This window comes from Ciconia boyciana, chromosome 15, assembly GCF_034638445.1.
Source record: "Ciconia boyciana chromosome 15, ASM3463844v1, whole genome shotgun sequence".
In the NCBI taxonomy this organism is placed as follows: Eukaryota; Metazoa; Chordata; class Aves; order Ciconiiformes; family Ciconiidae; genus Ciconia; species Ciconia boyciana.
In genome coordinates, this window is record NC_132948.1 from 9,754,743 (window position 1) to 9,774,385 (window position 19,643).

At 36.5% G+C, this 19,643-nt stretch overlaps 1 protein-coding gene across 1 annotated transcript in view; it reads left to right on the plus strand.

Annotated features, from left to right (window-relative positions):
• The window catches only part of ATP2A2 (ATPase sarcoplasmic/endoplasmic reticulum Ca2+ transporting 2), a 49,297-nt gene that overhangs the window by 12,735 nt on the left and 16,919 nt on the right, over positions 1 to 19,643 (plus strand). The window contains exons 5-9 of the mRNA XM_072879983.1: positions 771 to 909; positions 13,053 to 13,133; positions 14,968 to 15,053; positions 15,547 to 16,011; positions 18,742 to 18,830. Of these exons, the coding sequence (XP_072736084.1) occupies positions 771 to 909; positions 13,053 to 13,133; positions 14,968 to 15,053; positions 15,547 to 16,011; positions 18,742 to 18,830 (860 nt within the window). The remainder of the gene's footprint in view (positions 1 to 770; positions 910 to 13,052; positions 13,134 to 14,967; positions 15,054 to 15,546; positions 16,012 to 18,741; positions 18,831 to 19,643) is intronic.

A 19,643-nucleotide genomic window follows, 5' to 3' on the forward strand; every position in this document is an offset into this window, starting at 1 on the left:
AAATAAATTGCTTCTCAAAGAGCTAGAGAAGGAGTACTGATAAACTGTTGGTTTCTTATGTTGTCCTTTATCTAGGTGGCATCATGATGTTGATACCAATCTGTGGTAGTGCTTAGCTGACAGAACTGCACTTTAGATAGGAAAGCTGCCGTGCTAGTGTTAGTGGAAATAAAAAGGTTGTCATGTGTGGGGATTCGTCTAAGTTTAAGAGACTCTGGGGAAGTTTCTAGTCTGTATGCTTTATTTTCACTTTAGTGTGACTTGATTTGCTGAAATGAAGTTGATAGTATGCTGTTTGAGCTTTGTCTTAACTTGACCGTTGATTTCTATCAGTAAGTGAAATTCAGTAGTGCTAGTCCAGTCTGAGTCTAAGCTGCTCCAGCTAGTAAGGTACAGCTGAGACAAGACTATATCCATGAATCTTAATTCTGCTTGGTGCTTTTCTTATGTCAAAAAGCATCCATATGTTACGTAGAACTCTTTGTGTGGCCTCCCTGTAACAAGACACAGTGGATATTCTTGACGGGAAATGCTGCAGGGTTTGAATAAACAACTTCTAGGTTCTAAATGCCCACTAGTATCTGAATTATGTTGTAATACTTTCCAGTCAGCAACCTCATAAGGGGAGGGATCACGTAATTTTCTGTATTAATAAATGTAGCTGAGCTGAGTCAGTAGTATTCATATGGTAATGCGTTTGAAAAATCAGGTCTGACATACATATTATTCCTTGAGGGCTTTTAAAATTGCACATTTTTGCTGTCTTTTAGGAAAGAAATGCTGAAAATGCTATTGAAGCTCTTAAAGAATATGAACCAGAAATGGGCAAAGTATATCGACAAGACCGAAAAAGTGTACAGAGGATTAAAGCAAGAGACATTGTCCCTGGTGATATTGTAGAAGTGGCAGGTAAGACTCATTTATGTACACATGTATTAGCATATTATTGTAAAATTGTTGTGGGGGCCTTGTCTTAATGATTCAAGGCCCTGGGGGGAGTTTTCAAAGATGCCTAAGTATATGCTTCACTTATGAACAATCTTGCTTCTGTTCATCTGTAATTACCTTAAATGTGCATTTGCACTGAGGGGATTGTTTTTCAAATTGCTGCTTAGTTTAATTGGTAGGTCTAAAAGCAAAGCATCTTAATTGGAGTACAGGTTTTAACACTTGTCACGACTCTAAAATTTTATTTTCTAAAGTCTGGTTTCAGAGTGTCTTAACTTGTCTGTTTTCTATCTGAAAATACTCTTTTCCTTGCTTTTAAATGTGTTCAGTTTCCTTAGGTTCTGGAATGCAGAGATTTATTTTAATCACACTGTTCTTTATCTAAGGAAGGATAATTTCATCTAAAGGTTTCTTCCAACTCTTGCACTTGTAGTAGCAATGCCTTTCAACTTCTCTTTACAAATGTCTTCCTCTGTCCTCTCAGCTAGTATGAGCTGGCATGTGACATAATTGTTTCCTCACTTTTCATAATTCTTTATTGCTTCTTTTGCCTATTGCTGTACAGGAGACCGCAAATAGATTAACTATACAAAGTAGAGCTTCCTGTTTCTCTGGTGTAAGCATTTGAAGTACCAGTCTTAAAAGATTGGACTTTTGCATCAAGCTTTCTAATAACCTAGATTTGCCCTAAAAGGTGTATCTTTATTTGGAAGGAGTGCAAAAATAGAAGTATCATATACTTTCAGCTAAAACTCCTTCGTTCTGGTGATAATGGCATACTAATAACTTTCACTAAACTGGCCTTGTCAGTGACTTTAATGTTTTCTATTCCTTCCCAGATAAAACTAGGTGGTTCTTGTTAAGTGTCAGGAGTGATTGCATACTCATATTTCATAGGTCATTATCAACTGTTAACTGAGTAATTGTTCCTTTGAGAACGATTTAGAGTGTACATCAAACTTTCTTTCCACTGGTGTCACTTTGCTTTTAGAGGTGGTAGCCGTCTCAGGAGGGGATAAATATATACTCTTAAACTTGACTATCCTCCTATTTTAATTATCAGACAGGCAGAGTATGCACTCAAAATGAAGTTGGTGTTGGCTGTCTGCCCACCTTTCATTCCTTGAGAAACTTTAACATTTGCTGAGCCCTGTCTCAAGCCTCTGTTTTGTGCATAGGATGATTCAGCTACAGCAGCCCTGGCTAGGGTAATTCAGAGTGTGACTCTCATGAAGGCTGAAGCTAGTTTCCTCTTAACATCTGTTGGTGAGGAACAAGTACAAATACAAAGTGCTGATAGCAGAAATAAAGGGTGAATTATGATACCTTGTCACTTACTCTGCTGTTTTGAGTCACTATTACTGCACTGTACAGTCAAATCTGAGTTCTGCAATGAGATTTTGTTTAAGCAGCTGAGGTTTTCTGCATCCTTTTGAAGCAAACAGAACTGTATAAATTACAAATTCTGCAGTAGATGTCTAGTCCAAATCTTTAATCCTGTTTTTAAATGTCAGCAATAGAATGGTAGTTTTGGAAGCAGTTTATATCATGGGAATACACTGGGGTTGTGTTTTTTGGTACTTTAAAGCAGTATTGGTAGAATTGCAAGTTGATGACTATGTATTTTGTACTGGTTTGGGGTATCTCACTAAGGAAAAATGCTGGATTTTGCTGCTCTGCCAGGTGTCTAGAGCACAGAAAATTTTCTGCTTGATTCTTTGCTATTTCAGAAGAGGGAGAGATTGCATTTTCATCTTACAGAAAAAGACAAAGCTAAATTTATATGAGACACACCTGGGGGATGTGTGGGCTTTTACTGACCTTGCTGTGTATTGTCAGTATCAATAAAATCAATTACTTGTGCCATCTCTTTAAAAGGCCTATGTCTGAAGGAGATAAATTAATTGGAAATAAACTGCTGACTAGCATACTATAACGCTAGGCTGTCTTTAACAAACATAGTATCCTATTTTTCATAGGGTTACTATTGCATTATTTTAAAATCTGCTGGTAGAACAGTGTCTGATAGTCCAAGATGTGTAGAACTGATTTTTTTTTTTTTTAAAGGATGAAGTTAAAAACTGGTATGGTCATGTAGAGAAACAAAAATTATTCAACTTTTATGACTGTCCTTTAAGATAGGTGGTCTAGCTTGTTGACTGACTGTAGAAGCCCATGCTGGTTAAAATACTTGCTTAAACTGGTGGGTCAAACAGTCCCAAGCTAGTCATAAGCACTCATCATATTTTTATTATATTGGCAAATATAATAAACTGCAGCTTCAAGTGACGGTAATTAAGTGTAAATCATGTGGATGTTTAATACAGAAATAAGTGCTTCAGTGTAATACGAACTCTGATACTGAAACAATAAATTCTAACTTGTAGATAGACAATGATGAAATTTTAATTGTAATCAAACTCAGAAAAGCTACTGAGCAAGTGGAGAAGAGCAATACACTATGTACCAGCGTTAGTGTCAAGACCTGGAGGTGAGAGAGACTGTGTGCATGCCTGTGCCTCAAGTGTAAGAGTACTGCGATGGCCTTTGACATGGTGTTTGCAAAAAGATGACCATGTAGGGAAGTGACAGAGCACTTCATACTAGGATACATATCTGGGTATGGAATTCTAGGCAAAGTGCCAATGACATTTGTGTGTCCAGGCAAATATCTTTCAAGCGAGTGGCATAAATAACCAGGTGATAGGTTTCTCCCCTATGCTGATATCTAATTTTGAACAACTTTCTACAGGTCTTCCATTACAAAATAATTGTATTTAATGCTACAACAGCTTTGTTATTTTGAAGTAGCTGTATGTGGGTCTGACACAGAGATAACCCTTCGTTGTAGGAATTGGTAGATTGGTATTGCAGTTTGGGGGAAGTGTATTTACCTCTTTACATTGCAAGAGTTCCCTGAGAATAAGTAACATTGAACTATTTCCAAAATCATTTGATATTTTCAGTAGTTTTGAACCCATTAAAAATAACCTGGTTGGCTTAGCGTAACCCAAAGACAGTGCAATCATGGCTTATATTACTACTTTTTATTCTGGCTCCTTAGGCTATTTGTAGAGTTTGACTGTGTGTGTTACATAGACTATTCAGTCTGTCTCGTGGCCTTCTAAAATAAAGCTCCTGAAAGATATTTTCTTTAATTGATCTGTCAACAGAGGAAATGGATGCTGGTTTATTTGACTTGAAGTAATAGGGGGAAACTGCAGGTCTGCATTGTCACCTTGCAGTAAATATGGAGTAACCTGAATTAGATTATCCCTCAAGTGGTAGATAACCTACTGTCTTACGTGTCTCTTGGGGATTAGTGTGCATACAGATACTGCAGAACACTTGATGAGCAGTTGCTGGTCCTTTTGCCTGGTAGCTAACAAATTCAGCATAAATGCTACACTAACATTTTGTGGGTATATTAGCAGACACTGTAGTCTGTGTTTGCTCAGAGACTGTGCAGACATGAATTTCCTAACTGTATGTGTTAGGAAGACTTTCTTCCATGTCCACTTCCATGTCCACTTTTCCACCACTTAAGCAGAGATGGTGGAAAAGATACTGTACCATCAGCAGGAACTCTTTGGGATGAAGTTGGGGTTACAGGTTTGGGATGTATGCCTTATATTTGCTTGCAGACCTCTGGTGGACGTAGTTCTCAGAACTGTAGTGTATAAGGGTTACTAAGCTGCACTGTTTGTTTCTTAGAATTGATGAACTGAAAAAAAAATCCAGATGCTGTCCTCAAATGGCTTTTCAGTTTGCCTATCTTAAAATGGACTATTGCGCTGCTGTAAAAGCTTAAGCTTATTGGAGGATGCACTCCATAAATTTGTAACTAGTGGCTATCTTAATAGATTAAAGATGTCCTTTGTTTTAGTTGAGTTTTTGTTTGCCTTGGTTAAAGTAACATTTTAAAGAGAAACTTAAAACAGTATGGCCTAAGTTCTTAAAAGTTTTGTATGAAGTCCAGTCTTAACAAATTGGGATAAACTGGTTGCAAATTATTTCTTTTTAAAGAAGCACATTTGGGAACAGAAATGAACTTCCGTTGTATTTGCCTGTCTAAAATGTTATATTTTAGATAACAGCATATCCAACTTTCTGTAATGTAATAAATGAATGTTCATTTGTTTTACTCTGTGACCAAACTGGAGTCACAGTAGTGCCTGTTTTCCCTGAAATGCTGAATGATGGTTCTTGTCATCTGTTATTATATCTGTAAGTGCTCAACAGCTTAAAAATAAACACAGAGTTCCCTGAAGCTGTTGCTTATTAAATCAGTGTGTATTCCAGAAGACTTAGTTTTAAGTTTATACCTGGCATAAAGTATGCAAGAACTACTTTCTGAGGCTTTTAATTCTAACTGCAGAGCACTTCAAGACTCTTCCTAAAGCATAGATACCTTATAATTAAGGGAAGATAAATTTTGGAGTGAAGAAGATTGGGAAGGAAGATTCTTAAGGTGAATTATGTCAAACTCCAGTGTGGTTATGAAGAGCTACAGGTTCTCCCTGATAGTATTAGCAACAAACATTGATGTTGCAGATCTTGCTCGAAAACATCTGGGTCCTTGTGCCTGTATTACTCTTCTAATAATTAGAATTGTTTTTCAGACTTATTGCTAGAGATGCAGGTTTACTTTTTTGGGAAAAGTATTGAGATTGGAAAAAAAAAATGAAAAGGATGGAGTAAGACTGAAGTCCAAAACGTTGACCTACTGTCCCAAAAGCATACTGCTGAGAGCATCTCTTGATTTGGAAAAAAGTTGAATGCAACTATTTTTTTTTTCTTACCTAGTGCAAGTTGTCAGATTTGGTTTTTAAAGCTTAAGCACGTATTTTGGTCTCTCCATAAAGTACTGCTTTTGAACCAGAAAAAATATGGAAGTAAGATCAGTGGTTAATAAATGCATGTATGAGTAGTGCATAAATCTGGGCTTCAGTGAGCATTTTGGCTGCCAAACTCTAACACATCAGAGGCAGTTTTGAGATAACCGGACACAGTCCAAACTCCATTCCATACTCCACTGAAGTCTGGAGTTACATGAGGTTCAAGTCATGGCACAGCCTAAACTTGGGTCACTGTCAATACACGTTTGAAAACCTATGAAACACATCTCCATTTTTTTCCCAATTCTTGTAGCGTTTTCCTCCAGAGTTGCCAAACTGTTAAGTAAAAATAGTGAAACTAATTCTGTTTTAATTGTTTGAATTCAGAACGTATCTGATGTTCTATATTCTGATTAGAACCAATACTGCAGCAGGGTTTTATTATAAGCACAAAATAGTACTGAACAAAATGCTTGAACATCAAGATAATGTTCTGTTAATACCATATCACCCTGGCAAAGCAAGCAATTTTTAAGGCTAAAGAAAACCTGCACTTGGAGTTACACTGCACTTCCAGAATTCTTACTGTGTGTTCTTGTGTTACCCAAATGGAGCCTAACTTGGAAATAGGACTTCAGCTTTGGTGTGAAGATGTTGTTCTCTACCTGATCTGACAAAAGTTGAAGCTTAGCTTACCAGTTTGTTGTTTCTGCTATTAGATATTTTTATAGGCTGATCACAAGAGTTTTCAATCTAGAAGACAGTGATATAAATAGTCCACTGATTAAAAGCTAAAGCTAGACAAATTCAGATTAGAAATAAGTGCAGGCTTATAGACAGGGTACCTGTCCATTGGCACATCTTACTTAATGTTCTGGTGCCCTCTTCAGAGGGAATGACACTTAGAAGTATGGTTTTGCAGGACAAGAAGAAATAAAATAGGAATAGTTCAAGTCTTATGTACTGTTTAATACATATATCGGTTTTTCTCAATATAACACTCAGTTCTGACCTTAAAATATTTTGCTCCCAGAAAGCTAAGCTTTTTCTGTATTTTTTGGTTTTCATTGATCAAAATGCAATATGTATAAGTGTTTTGTCTGAAATTTTTTTAACTTCTATCTCTAACAGTTCTTAGGTTAGGATAATCACACTTCCGCATACGCTGCACAGTAAGCTCTGTGGATATTTTCTGTCTGTCCAGAATGCAGAACAGCATATGATAGAGAAGCCTATTTCATGAACATTGTCTAATCTGTAGCATGCATCCTAAATGCAAAGAATGAATGTATTCAAATATATTGTTCTGTCATCTTGGCAGTAAAAGCAAATGCTCTTTTACTAGTATGGCTAAAACTGAATGGACTAGTGCTATGATAATCTTTGTCTTGTTGCAAAATAAATCTATCTTACTAGTTTGGTGTGGAAATTCAGACTTAAAATATATTTTATAGTCACTTACAATTTTGACAATTTGACACTCTTGGCCTTGTATGAAAGCACAGATGGGCTCAATCTTCCTGTTTTGTAGAGCTTCTGATTTTTGGTAGCATTTTATTATACCCTGTACAGGAAGTGTTAAATACTTAAAACCTATTATTATGGAAGAAGAATTGAGTTTCTGATGGTCTAAGGAAATCAAACACAATAGGAAGACTAGATTGTATGCATGCAAGGGGGGAAGAGGAGCTAAGCTGAGCTTGTGTTAAGGAAGTTTAATATAGAAAACCAATTGTGCTGCAACAACTGTACTTCTAAATAGAAGCAGTCTGTTCTGTTCAGGTGTAAGTTTTAACTATTACTGTACCCCAGCAGAAACAATGCTCAGTTCTGGTTGATCAAAGTATGTAGCATCCCATATGTGTTATCTAAACCTACTCATTTCAATTCTTAAACCTTATGGTGATACCCATACTTCATGTAGGAAGTTTCAGTTGCCTCAGTGTATTAGTAAATATTCACACAATGGTGTGTCCTCTAATTTAGAGGATAAGAAGCTTATTTTGGGGCAAGAGAGGGGGCTTTAAGATAACTGACTCTTTAAGAGGCTAAAGATCTCATTAAGAAAAGTGGTTTAAATAACTGTACCCGTAATAATATGTAATGTTGAAACAGTTAAAGAAAATAGTTGCTAACACTTAATGGTTTTTTTTGGCAAACAAATTAATACTTATTCCTTTTTCCTTTTGATGGTAAAAAAACATGTATGGTGTATTTTGAATCAGAGATGTTTTCATAGCAGTGTGGTAAGTTACATCTGTTGAATTTGATAATATTTCTACCCTAGCCTGATGAAATTAGAGCATCCTAATAAAGCAGGAGAAAGACCATAGTGTCTTAAGAGTCAAAATACATGGAATGTTTCAACAGTGAACCTTAATCGATTAAGACACTTAAAAGGGGGGAAATGATGCAATTTTATACTTTTGTCCTCTCCATTTGGTGTTTTATGGAAGTTGTTTTGGGGATGTTTTTGCTAACTTTCAGAAACTGTGGTTTGTGTTCCTGAATTGTTCAACCATATGTTGAAATAGTATCCCAGTTCTTCAGAATTTGCTTAAAAAAAGTTACAAAATCTGACAACGGTGGCAGAATAGTTTAGAGCTGTGCTGATAATTTTCATTGCAAAAGTACAGTTCCAACCCTGACCAGCTGATAGCAGATATAGGTCAACACTAGCTTTGGTTAATGATAAACATAAATAAGGAAGTGTTAGGTACGTATTGTATATGAAGAACCAGTCTGAATTCTACAGGAAAAACTACTTTCATTTATTGTGATCACTTAGATGGGCTTTTTGCAAACAGATCACTTTCTTTGCTAAGAAGATCAATTGTTCTTGTAATGTTTATATTAACATAAAAAGGAAGCAAAACTTTTCACTTGTTAGAATGTACCTGTCTGTGAACCTCCTCTTAGCAAGTCTTCAGTTGTGGGAGGGATCAGAGGCGGCTGACAGAGCTGATAATGGTGTTCAAAGTACACATTTATAGTAGTAGCTTTGTTATGAGGACTCTTGTATATCATAGTGGCTTTTTGGGGGTAAAATTAATATTGCTTCCTGAGCCCTGCCATCACCAACAATTTTGATTCCAAGATCTAGAATATCATTCGAGACTTGAAAGATAAGTATGGTCCTGCTGTAGTCTAAAGTTCTTTGTTGATACCCAGATGTAGCTGAAAGTATAACAGGGACTGAAATCCACACAGCTTTAATAGTTTATTTTCCCTCCAGCTTCATTGTTCATAGAACACCTGCCCCATCACTTCTGCCCATCTTCCTGGGCTGCTTAAATCACAGGCTGATCTAGTGAACAACATACTAATAGTGCATTTTGGCTGTAGAGGTCTCCCAGTGAGTGTCTCAAGCCATATTCTGACAGAATTTTGAAGAGGAATGTTTAGTATTACTGCTGTCTTGGAAACTGGTAAAGTAAAAGGGGAAACTGGTAAAGTAAAAGGGGTATCAGTGCTCAAATGAATTCCTAGATGATAAATTGGATCATTTCAGTCCAGGACTTGGTCACTGCCAAGTATTAAACTGAGTCTAACATTGCTTAATATATTCTATATCTGAAGTCAGTTTGGAAACTTGAATCATCTTCTTTTTCAAGGTAACTTTGCAAATTGAATAGGGCAGTCTGTATGCTGGATTGTCCTTTCAAGGCTTTTGTTCATGAGGAAGCCCCTTCATGGGGAACTGCAATCATTTCCGCAAATGCACACCTGTATTACTGGATGTGCTCTGTTGATAAGTAGGGTTGTACTGCGCTTAAAATCAAACATATACATAAATGACTGTACATAGAGAGTGGAAATTGACCTATAACACTGGCACAACACTGGGAGGGGTAAGACAAAATGTGGGGAGCTTTGTACTTGAGAAGAAAAGCTAGAGTGTTAGGTATAATTGGTGGGAATCTTGGCAAGATGACATTGCTAGTTACTTGTAGGTAGCTGAAGAACCCGCTATTTTCAGATATTAAATTGTCTCTATTTTCAGTGAAGGCATATGGCTTGTTTAAAACAATTGACATAAACTTTAAATTCATATTGCAACTAAATGTCACTCCAGTTTCTGTCATGGAGTGGAAACTCAATTGTCTGCTTCGGTATAGACTCATGCACACTTAAATAAAATGGATATTTTTTTTTTTTTACCCCCTTGCAGGGGACAGGTTGTTTTTAAATAGGTTCCTTTATTGTGTGCTGAAGTTCAGTATTAAAATTCTAAAATAATATTCTGTGCATGAATAAAAGGATGCTATGAATAAAGCTGTAATGATTTGAACCAAATCCTGCTCTCGCTCTTCCAAGAAGCAGTCACTTTTATAGTTAGAAGGGCTGTTTTAATCAGTAGTTAAGTGTTTGGCTAAACTATGCTTTAAGAACATGTGTCTGGGCAGTTTTGAAAGCAGGTTATTTGATTTCTTTGGAGTTGTTGTAGAAATCAAGTGACTATTTAGGATTAAAAACTTTGGTTAAAACAGTGGATGAAAACACTTCTGAAACTGACTTGTTATTTGAGACTTAGAACGTTGGGTTTATATCAATTTAGACTGTAGCAGCTCTGTATTGAGCAATGCAAATACATACTCTCCTTCTAATTTCTTGTATTTCAAGCCCTGGGTAATACTTTTACTGGTTCTGTGGACTGAAAAGTAATTGCATTTTAAAAGCCCCCAAAAAAGGGGGGAAAAAAATTCTTTCCTGTGTTAAATTATATGGAAAGAAAGCCTTCTTGTAAATGAGATCTGCACTAGACTGCTCACTAAAAATTTCCTGTGGGTTCCTATCTATCATAGGATGATTTCCTATCTGTATTCAGTTTCAGTTATGCTCATGAAAGTATATTCAAGACTATAAATGACTTGGTGTCATAGCTGTTATTTTGCAAAGAGCTGCTTAAAATAGTTCTGTAATTGACCCTGATGTACAGCTTTCCTGCCGATTGGAAATGCCTTGAATATTTTACTACAACCTTCTCAGAGATGATGAGTGAATAATGTGTCTTATCTTAAATTGTTGAGAGAAACTTAGAAAGCTGCAGTATCGTATTAAATTTAACACCAGTTCTGGTGATTTGGGCAATTGATAATGATAGTAGTAGTTTTCATGGAAATACTGATGCTCAAATATCAATAGTCTTCTAAAGCAGGGGTCTCTCCTAGTACTTTAGATCTTGTGAATATTGTGTTTCAGTTTGAGTAACTTAGAGCTATTCAGAAGAAGTAGATTGGAAAATGACTTGTAAACTTTGCCATATGTTCTGTCCAGTTACTTGAATGTTTTAAGATTATTTTTTTAACAGCTTCTTTTTTGCGTTATGGAGTGATTAAGTCTTTAAGATCGTTGTCAAATGTGGTAGTGTATTTGAGTTGGCTGTAGTTTTCCAGCTGCTTTAAGTACTTTGAAAATGTTTATGCAGATTGACAGGCGTTATACCACATTGCACTGAGGTATTAGCCTGTTGTTCAGTGATATCTGAAAACCAGCTGCTATTATATGTCTGCATATAAACCTCCTCATGACATCAGGAGACCATATTGAATAGTTTTGCCATTTTTGGCCTAGGTCACTGTTTGTCTAATGCTATTTTCTCTTGCTGCTCAAGGGCATTGTGGCTTAAATTAGTTTTCACATGCTATAATGATACAAAAATGGAAATTGTCACTATTTATTGGATCCCTTTATATACACATACTTACAAAAACACACTTCTAAGTCTACAAGCAAAACTGTGCAATTTTTCGCTGGTTTTAATGGTTGGGGTTTCTTTGGCCTTACAAAAAGTCACGTGGTACAACTTTACGTAACGTTTGAAGTAGCACTTAATTCTCCTCTTCATCATTTTGTCCCATAGTTTTCCTGTGTCAGTGGCTGTACGTTCTAAGGCTGTAACACCACTGCAGAATTTTTCATGGTATTATTTGTTAATGTGCATTATTGCTGTTAGTTGCATAAGCAGTTCCTGCAGGAATTGCAGCTTGTTTTAATTTTACTGCAGGGACATAGAGTCCATCTACTGAGATCAGCTCTTTTTACTAGTTATTCTCCCTTCTTTGTTTCTTTGCATTATTTTATAATAAAAAGGAAGTTGACACTTGAATGCTTGCAGTATTAAATTACGTTAGGAATAAGTTTGATATGCATTCATTAGCAATATTTACATGCAGAATGTAGAAAAACCCCCATGAGTCAGAAATGTGACTCTAATATGCTTTAGCAAGTTAATTTACATGCAGCCACCTATTTGCGGTAGTCACAAAATGGTGGAGCTCTAGTTCTTTTCTTAAAAACTAGGAAAATCTAGATAAGAGAAAGTAGGAAGGTGGAAGAATTAATTCTGGGAGGATAGAGATGCTGGAGCTAAACTGGCCACAGCTCTGGCAACTGACTTCTCTCTGATTACTCTCTGCCATCTTTAGGAGTGTGCTGTTAACTACTTGTATTGTCTGCTGCTTTTGTATCTCAAACACTTGCTAGTGGAGGTTTTTTGGTTTGTTTTGGGGGTGGTGGTGTTTTTTTTCTCCAGCATTGTCTTCTGCAAAGTAGAAATATATATGACAAGATAAACATAGCATAAAGTTCTGTGAAAATTTTAACTGGTATATTTAATAGAGTAGCATTACTGAAAAATAAAGGTAGTGTATGATCTGAAATTAACTTCCAACTCTGAAACATCTGGCAGTATTCAAAGTATAACATTAAAAGAGCAGATTTGCAGAAGCATGTTATTCTCACAGTTGGTGCCAAAGAAAAGGAAAGTACTTCTTCTAGTTTCTAAATAAATGTGGATAATGTTCTGATCGTTGGAGAGCAGAAGACTGACTTTGGGCATAGAGAAAACAACCAGAAGACTTTTCAGGACAGTTGTTCTGAAAAGGAAACTTGATTCACCTTAGCTAAGGGTTTTGGTTGTTTATAAATAAGTATTCTGAAATTGATATCTTTCTCTTGAGAATGTTTTTCCCTTTGCTGTCAAATGGTAGTCATGGGATTAGAAAAACAGTCCAGTGATTTACTACTTTGAGGTTAGGTAGGGGTAGAGATCTTGAAGGCAAATCCAAGTTGCCGAAATATATTGGATACTCAGAAAATTGGAGTATTGCAAACCACAAGAGCAGTAATAAGCTGTTAGTAATCTTAGCCATCTGAACAGTTACTGGAAAATCATCTTCCTGGCTGATAGAGGTAATAGTACGCTTGGATAGAAATCTCTCAAATAACGAAATTCTAACTTTTGTCTTGTTCATTTCTTTGTAGTTGGAGACAAGGTTCCTGCTGATATAAGAATTACTTCTATCAAATCTACAACTCTAAGGGTAGACCAGTCAATTCTCACAGGTACAATTTCTGTGAATTTTAGATAATTATGTGCATAATTGAAAGTGCCTTTTCACCATTTGTTTAGAATAATCCATTAGAAACAAGCCTGTAGCTATTCAAGTACTATGCTACATTCAAGTGCGGTAAATTTCTGATTTAGTAACTTAATTCTTAGAGTGGCTGAATGTGTTGCTTCATCAGTGGCTTCACATGTTCACTTTAGTGGGATGACCATTCTTACTGAACTGTGTATGCTTTTTTGGTCCTGTCCCATCCCTCCAAGAGACACACATTAACTTGTGGGAAACTAAAATAAAAAGTCAAGAATTCCTCTCTAGTTTATGCGGTCTTCTAGGTTTGAACATCTTGTCACTGCTGAAATATGAAAGTATGGCAGACTTACTAAATGTCTTCTGTAACAGTTACCCATTTTCTCTCACAAGAGAGAATAATTTTTTAAATACAGGAAGCTTTTAAACTGCTGTTACTAAAGACTCAGTATGCTAAAGCCTTATTTGCTGAGATTCTGTGCATGCACATTCATATGTTTTCTGGTACCAGCTCTCAAGTGCAGGAGCTATATTTAGAGCACTTTTCAGATTTGTTGAAAACAAAACAAAGTAGCAGTACTTCTGAATATAGGAAAGAAGCTACGAATCAACCAAGCATGCTATAACATTTTTCTCTCAGCTGGAACATGAAGATCTGTCTGCCTGTTTTGGTAGCATAAATTAATGTTAACTAGCCCTGAATTTTAAAACAGTAAAGTATTCATGAGAAACCTATTTCTGATCCTCGACTCTGTCTTGAAACAGTCCCCAAAGTTTCTCAGTACAGATCCTGAATAGCCCAGAACTGATCAAGCTTACTTATGTTTAGCATAAGAAAATGTAGGCACTCCATGTTTGTCAAGCTGTCAGAACTGAAAGAAATAGAAGAAATCATCCACTGGAAGTCTATATAAAAGGAATAATTCCTTGCCTTTGTTTAAATAACAGATTTATTTTTTTAAGGAAAACCTTTTCTGTTCTCAGCCTATTTTAAGTTGATGCTTGAGTCTCCTAACTAATAAAGTAGGACTGAAGTCTAAGAGGCTACTTAAGAAAGCTTTTTAGAAGTTGGAAGCTTTGGCTCTCTTGAGCCACAGTAGTGTGCTCTTAGCTTCAGTCACCGAGTTACCACCTTGTGAAATCTGATGTAGTAATTAACATCTCTTTTTATGGAAAAGAAACCTTTCTATACCTCTGACATGTTTATAGAAATTTATATATTTAAGGTTTTTGTGGAAGAGTTCTCTGAAGACTTCCAACTAAAGGAGTTAACTAACAGATGGCTGCATGCCACTTAATTTTTTTCTTTTTTTTTTAGGTCTGCCAGTGTAACTGTGGTGTATACCATCACAGATGTGTAACTGTGGTAGCATCTAATTATTTAAATGAGAACATACCTCTTACAGTGTATAGAGAACAGAAATGCTCGTTAGTGCATAAGAAGCACACAAAATATCTAATTCATGCAGTAGATCTTGCTATATTAAAAGGAGGAGTGGAGTACCAGCTGCTTATTTGACAGCTTTTCATGTTCCTTAAAAGACATGGTGTATGCTTCATTAAATTTAACTATATAAAACATTCACTTAAATCCTTTCCTATTTTCATTAAAAGCCAGCCATTCAGTTTTTTTGATCAGCTGAAATAGTTCCTGTTTCACTTAAGCAATTAAATAAAATCATTTGAGGAAAGAAGTTTGACATCTTATAATCCTCAGTCCTAAAATTTTTTTTAACTTTTCCCTACAGGACTCAAGATGATACATGTCTAATCTCTTCTTAAGACTATTATCTTTATTTTAGGTGAATCTGTGTCTGTTATTAAGCACACTGACCCTGTGCCTGATCCTCGTGCTGTAAACCAAGACAAGAAGAACATGCTTTTTTCTGTAAGTTATTTGTTTTGAAATTTTCAAAACTTTTATAAAATAATACTGAAACTGATAAACAAAAATGTGGAGAACTTCAGGTCTTTAAGACTGATAAGAATGCCCACACAAATTGTGGTATTGTGTGGCTAAAATTGAGAACTAGCTTCCTGTATAGGAATGAAACCGTTTATTCAAATTTGTTTAAAGGAAGCATTGAATGCCTTTCAGATAACAAAATAACAATTGTCTTATTGCTGGTAGGCTCCTTGTAAAAAATCTAACTGTTCTTTCTCATATTAAGTATGCTTACACAGGGACCCCACAGAACACATCTATTACTCATAGTAAATAAAATTAAATCTGGCAAAATACAATCCTAATAAAAAAAGAAAGGAAAAACACGCTTAAAGAAAGGAAAAAAAACACTTAAGATTCCAGTAAAACAACACCACCAAAACCTGTTTATAGATTGACTACAATTTTTGTCTTCCCTTCTCTTTATTTACTTTAGGGTACTAATATTGCTGCTGGTAAAGCTATGGGAGTGGTTATTGCAACAGGAGTAAACACCGAAATTGGCAAAATTCGTGATGAGATGGTAGCTACTGAACAAGAGAGAACCCCGCTCCAACAGAAACTGGATGAGTTTGGAGAGCAGCTGTCTAAAGTCATCTCGCTTATCTGCATTGCTGTTTGGATAATAAACATTGGTCACTTCAATGATCCAGTTCACGGTGGCTCCTGGATTCGAGGTGCTATCTATTACTTTAAAATTGCTGTTGCTCTTGCTGTTGCTGCTATTCCTGAGGGTCTGCCTGCTGTCATTACCACCTGCTTGGCTCTTGGAACCCGGAGAATGGCCAAGAAGAATGCTATTGTTAGAAGTCTTCCCTCTGTGGAAACCTTGGGTTGCACCTCAGTTATTTGTTCCGACAAGACTGGTACTCTGACCACGAATCAGATGTCAGTCTGCAGGGTATGTTGAACTAGCTTCTTCTATTTTTCTTTTTCTCCTCAGCCACTCTGAATAGTCAACATTGCTTGAATTCTTTTGATCACAAGTCTTTTGGTTCTCATATCATCAAAATCTTGCTTTATTTTCCTAAGATAAGCTTCCACTTTTAATTCGGTTTTCCACTGTGTAGTGTTCAAGGCTTTATCTCTTCCCTTATTTAGTCATAGCCAAAAATAGCTGTACCCGCACTTGATGAAAGAGGAAGTTGTTTGGAAGCAGCTTTCCATTGAGTTGTCTGTAAGCCATTCAGTCTACTGGTAATCGTTTGGTATGATTTATCCCCTGTTTCAGAAAAGGTAGGATAGTTACACTGTAGAAGCAGGATGTGTCTAAGTGTAAAACACTTACGTCTTTAATTTAGCAAGACGACAATGATGGAGAAACTTAACAGTGAGAAAAAGGTGGAAGATTTACTACAGTAACTTGGATAGTCTAAAGTATTTTCACTACTGAGCGGTTCTACCTTTATTTGGTTGTCTCATCTTCAATAGCTCCTGTTGGTCTGATGTAGATCACTGCAGTGTTTTCAGCGTGCAATATTGTATGACTAACCTGGCAACTTGGAGGTGCAGTTGACCTTGTCACCAGCATTGCCAGGGTCATCTTCAATGTGTGGCACTTTTACATAAGCATAATATATGTGCCCCTCCTCCCTTCCCCCCAATATTCTTGCTAGTGTCGATTAATTTGGGACTAGTCACATAATGCATGTTCAGCTGCCAGTTCTCTGTGCTTACCATATACTTGATATTCTGTGTAGAAATTTTATGGAGAAAACATCAAGTTCTTCTGTTTAATAATTGTAGATGTTCAGTGGCATGGCAACTCTATGACATCAGATGTTCAGAGTCATTACACTGGGTTAGAATGCCAACCGTGTAAATGTTGAGCACTATGTACCAGTATTTTTTGGCAAAAGTTTGTAAGCCTTAAGCACTTTATTCTCGTGTGATGGATGGCTTTTTCTTTTTAATTGGTGGTTGACTTGTTCTACTTCCTTAAGTATTGTAGTATTTATACCTAAGAGACACAAAGCAGCTGCTCATCAGTATTCCAGAGGAGGTTACTTGCAGTAGAGTTGCATAACTGCCCTAGTCTTCGCAGGGATTTTTTCATCATGCAGATGCCAAAGCAGGCGGCTTCCTGGTTAACTCATTTAAGTTGCATTTATTTAAAAGCTCTACTCCTTATGTTTAGAGGGCTAAACGTTTTAGATCTTGTGCAGTACAACTTATGTGGTTCCTTGCTAACTTCTGACAGCTACAGAATAACCTTAATTGCAAGATTTTGCAAAACATAGCAAAATCCTAATACCTGTAAACAATACGCTTATTCTTGGTTTCACTCTAAGCAGAGAGATTGCTTAGCTTTTTAAGAACTCTGGTTTACAACAGTAATTCCATCTGTAATTTTAGTTTTCATGTTGAGTAGTAACTCCGGAGTGTCCAGAGGAACCCTATACTAAAATGTTTCAGTCAGAAATGATACTGCTTTAGGAGGAGACTTGAGGGATTGTTTTAATATCCTCCTGTGGTATCTCCCTCTGAGAATGCACTTACTGTGTTTTGTGGGCTTTTAATTTATCAGCTTGTCTAGCTTTTTGATTTTTAAAATCACTTTGAAGATTTTAGGGTCTCCAGACATTGATGCAGGTTAATTGTGGAACACCTAATTACTAGGCTGTATTTTGTGAAGATGCTTGCCTAAAACATAAGGCAGCACAATGAGGGGAAACTAAGACATTGCTGAAATGCGGTATGGCAAAATGTCTTATACTAACCAACAGGTAAGAAGTTCCATTAGGATATACTACCAATCAGTGAGGAACTATTTTCTTCTCTACTACCACTCCAGCAAGTTATGATAAGACCATGACAGCTTCAGGCACTGTTTTTTATCTCCATCTTCCCAGATTTGATTCTGCCTGCAGCTCTCCTAGAAGGGAAACAGAAACAAAGGAAAGACTGAGATGCAGGTGTCTTACAGGGTACAAATGCATCCTTCACATTGGTGTCTTTATTTGGAAATAACATTTCAGCCTGTGCTAGAAGGGCACTTGAGCTGTCTGAATGTTTTTAAGCTAACAGTGTACTGGATGGCAAAGTGACTTATAACTAGAAAACCAGGACAGGAAGCACTTAGTGGCTGCTATTAAGGGAAACTGGCCATAGTCTGGCTCTTGCCTAAAACCTCACCTCTTGGATCTAGAAGCTTCTCCTCTTTGTAGATGTTTTTATTTTTACTTTAGGAAGAATTGTCAGTTTCCAAGCAGCCCTATGCTGCTTCTGATTGGAACTGCTGTTTCAAACATACATGAGAATTAATTTACAAGTCTGAAGCCTAGGAAGAGCTTGGGTATAGTCAGGATTGTCAAGTGGATGTGTGAGTAGTCTTCACAGCTGAAGTTAAGTGTATGTAGTTTATGTGGTTTTCAACTCTTTGTACTTGTGCCACAATTCAGTTTTCAAATGAGATCTGTTAAGTACAAGTGCTGTTTTCTGTACTTCATGCTTCAGTATAGGGAGCTGTTCAAACATATATGGGATCAAAGTTCAGAGTATCATATCTGGTTTTGTCTAGTTTGTTTATTCAACCTGAACTTGCCTCTTATGCCTGCTTGCTTAAGGCCTGTTTAAATCTGTTGCATTAATTATCATTCAAAGCTAGTAACACTTCTAACTCTAATTTCAGATGTTTGTCCTGGACAGAGTAGAAGGAGATAGCTGTTCTCTGAATGAATTTACTGTAACTGGTTCAACGTATGCTCCCATGGGAGAAGTGTAAGTGTTCTGTTGGAGTTAAATATTTGTCTGTTTATGCATTGACTATTACTTTAGGCTTGAAAAGTGATGTGTGTAATACTCAATAGTGATTGTTAATAAATGAAAGCTCAGCCAGTGAGAATGCAAACTGAAGGGCTAGGGGGGAAGTAATTAACAGTAAAAGGAAGTTAAATTCTAGAAAAGTAAACCTTCATGGAATTTACTTAATACAGTCTCCAATATTGCAGTGTTCCTTTGATAATCTAAAAATAAATTAGGGGTAGGTTGAGAGGATTTATTTTACTGAAGTCTTACCGGACTAATATTAGCTATCCCAATGCTTCAAAATGAGGTTTACTTTTTTATTTTTAAAAAACCTGCATAAATCTGAAGAGGTGAGCCTCTGTTAATCTGTGAACTCAATGTTTCCAATTCCCCTGTCGCAGAGAAGGTAGGAGATTTTTTCTAAAGCATCTTATTAATGTGTTGGAGTTAATTCTTAAATTTACTGTAAATTCCTGTCCCCTACCCTCAGTAGTTTATTGAACTTGGTGCATCTGTACTTGAATACATGTGTGTGTTTGTCTCAGCCTTTGGTATTTGAGCTGGTGTTAAACCCGCTCCCTTAGGAAGGGAATGATACATTTTGGTTTACTTTATCAGTTCCAAGTCTACTAGTAGGATAGGTGGTTCATCCTGACAACACTAGGAATTTTTAGGGTTCTGCTTCCAGAAGGAGAGCCACCTCTTACTGGATTGTTACAGCTCCTTTTACTTGGCCAGTCTTTCATGTGTTTTTAATCTTACCAGTTCAGTTTTACTTTAGAATAT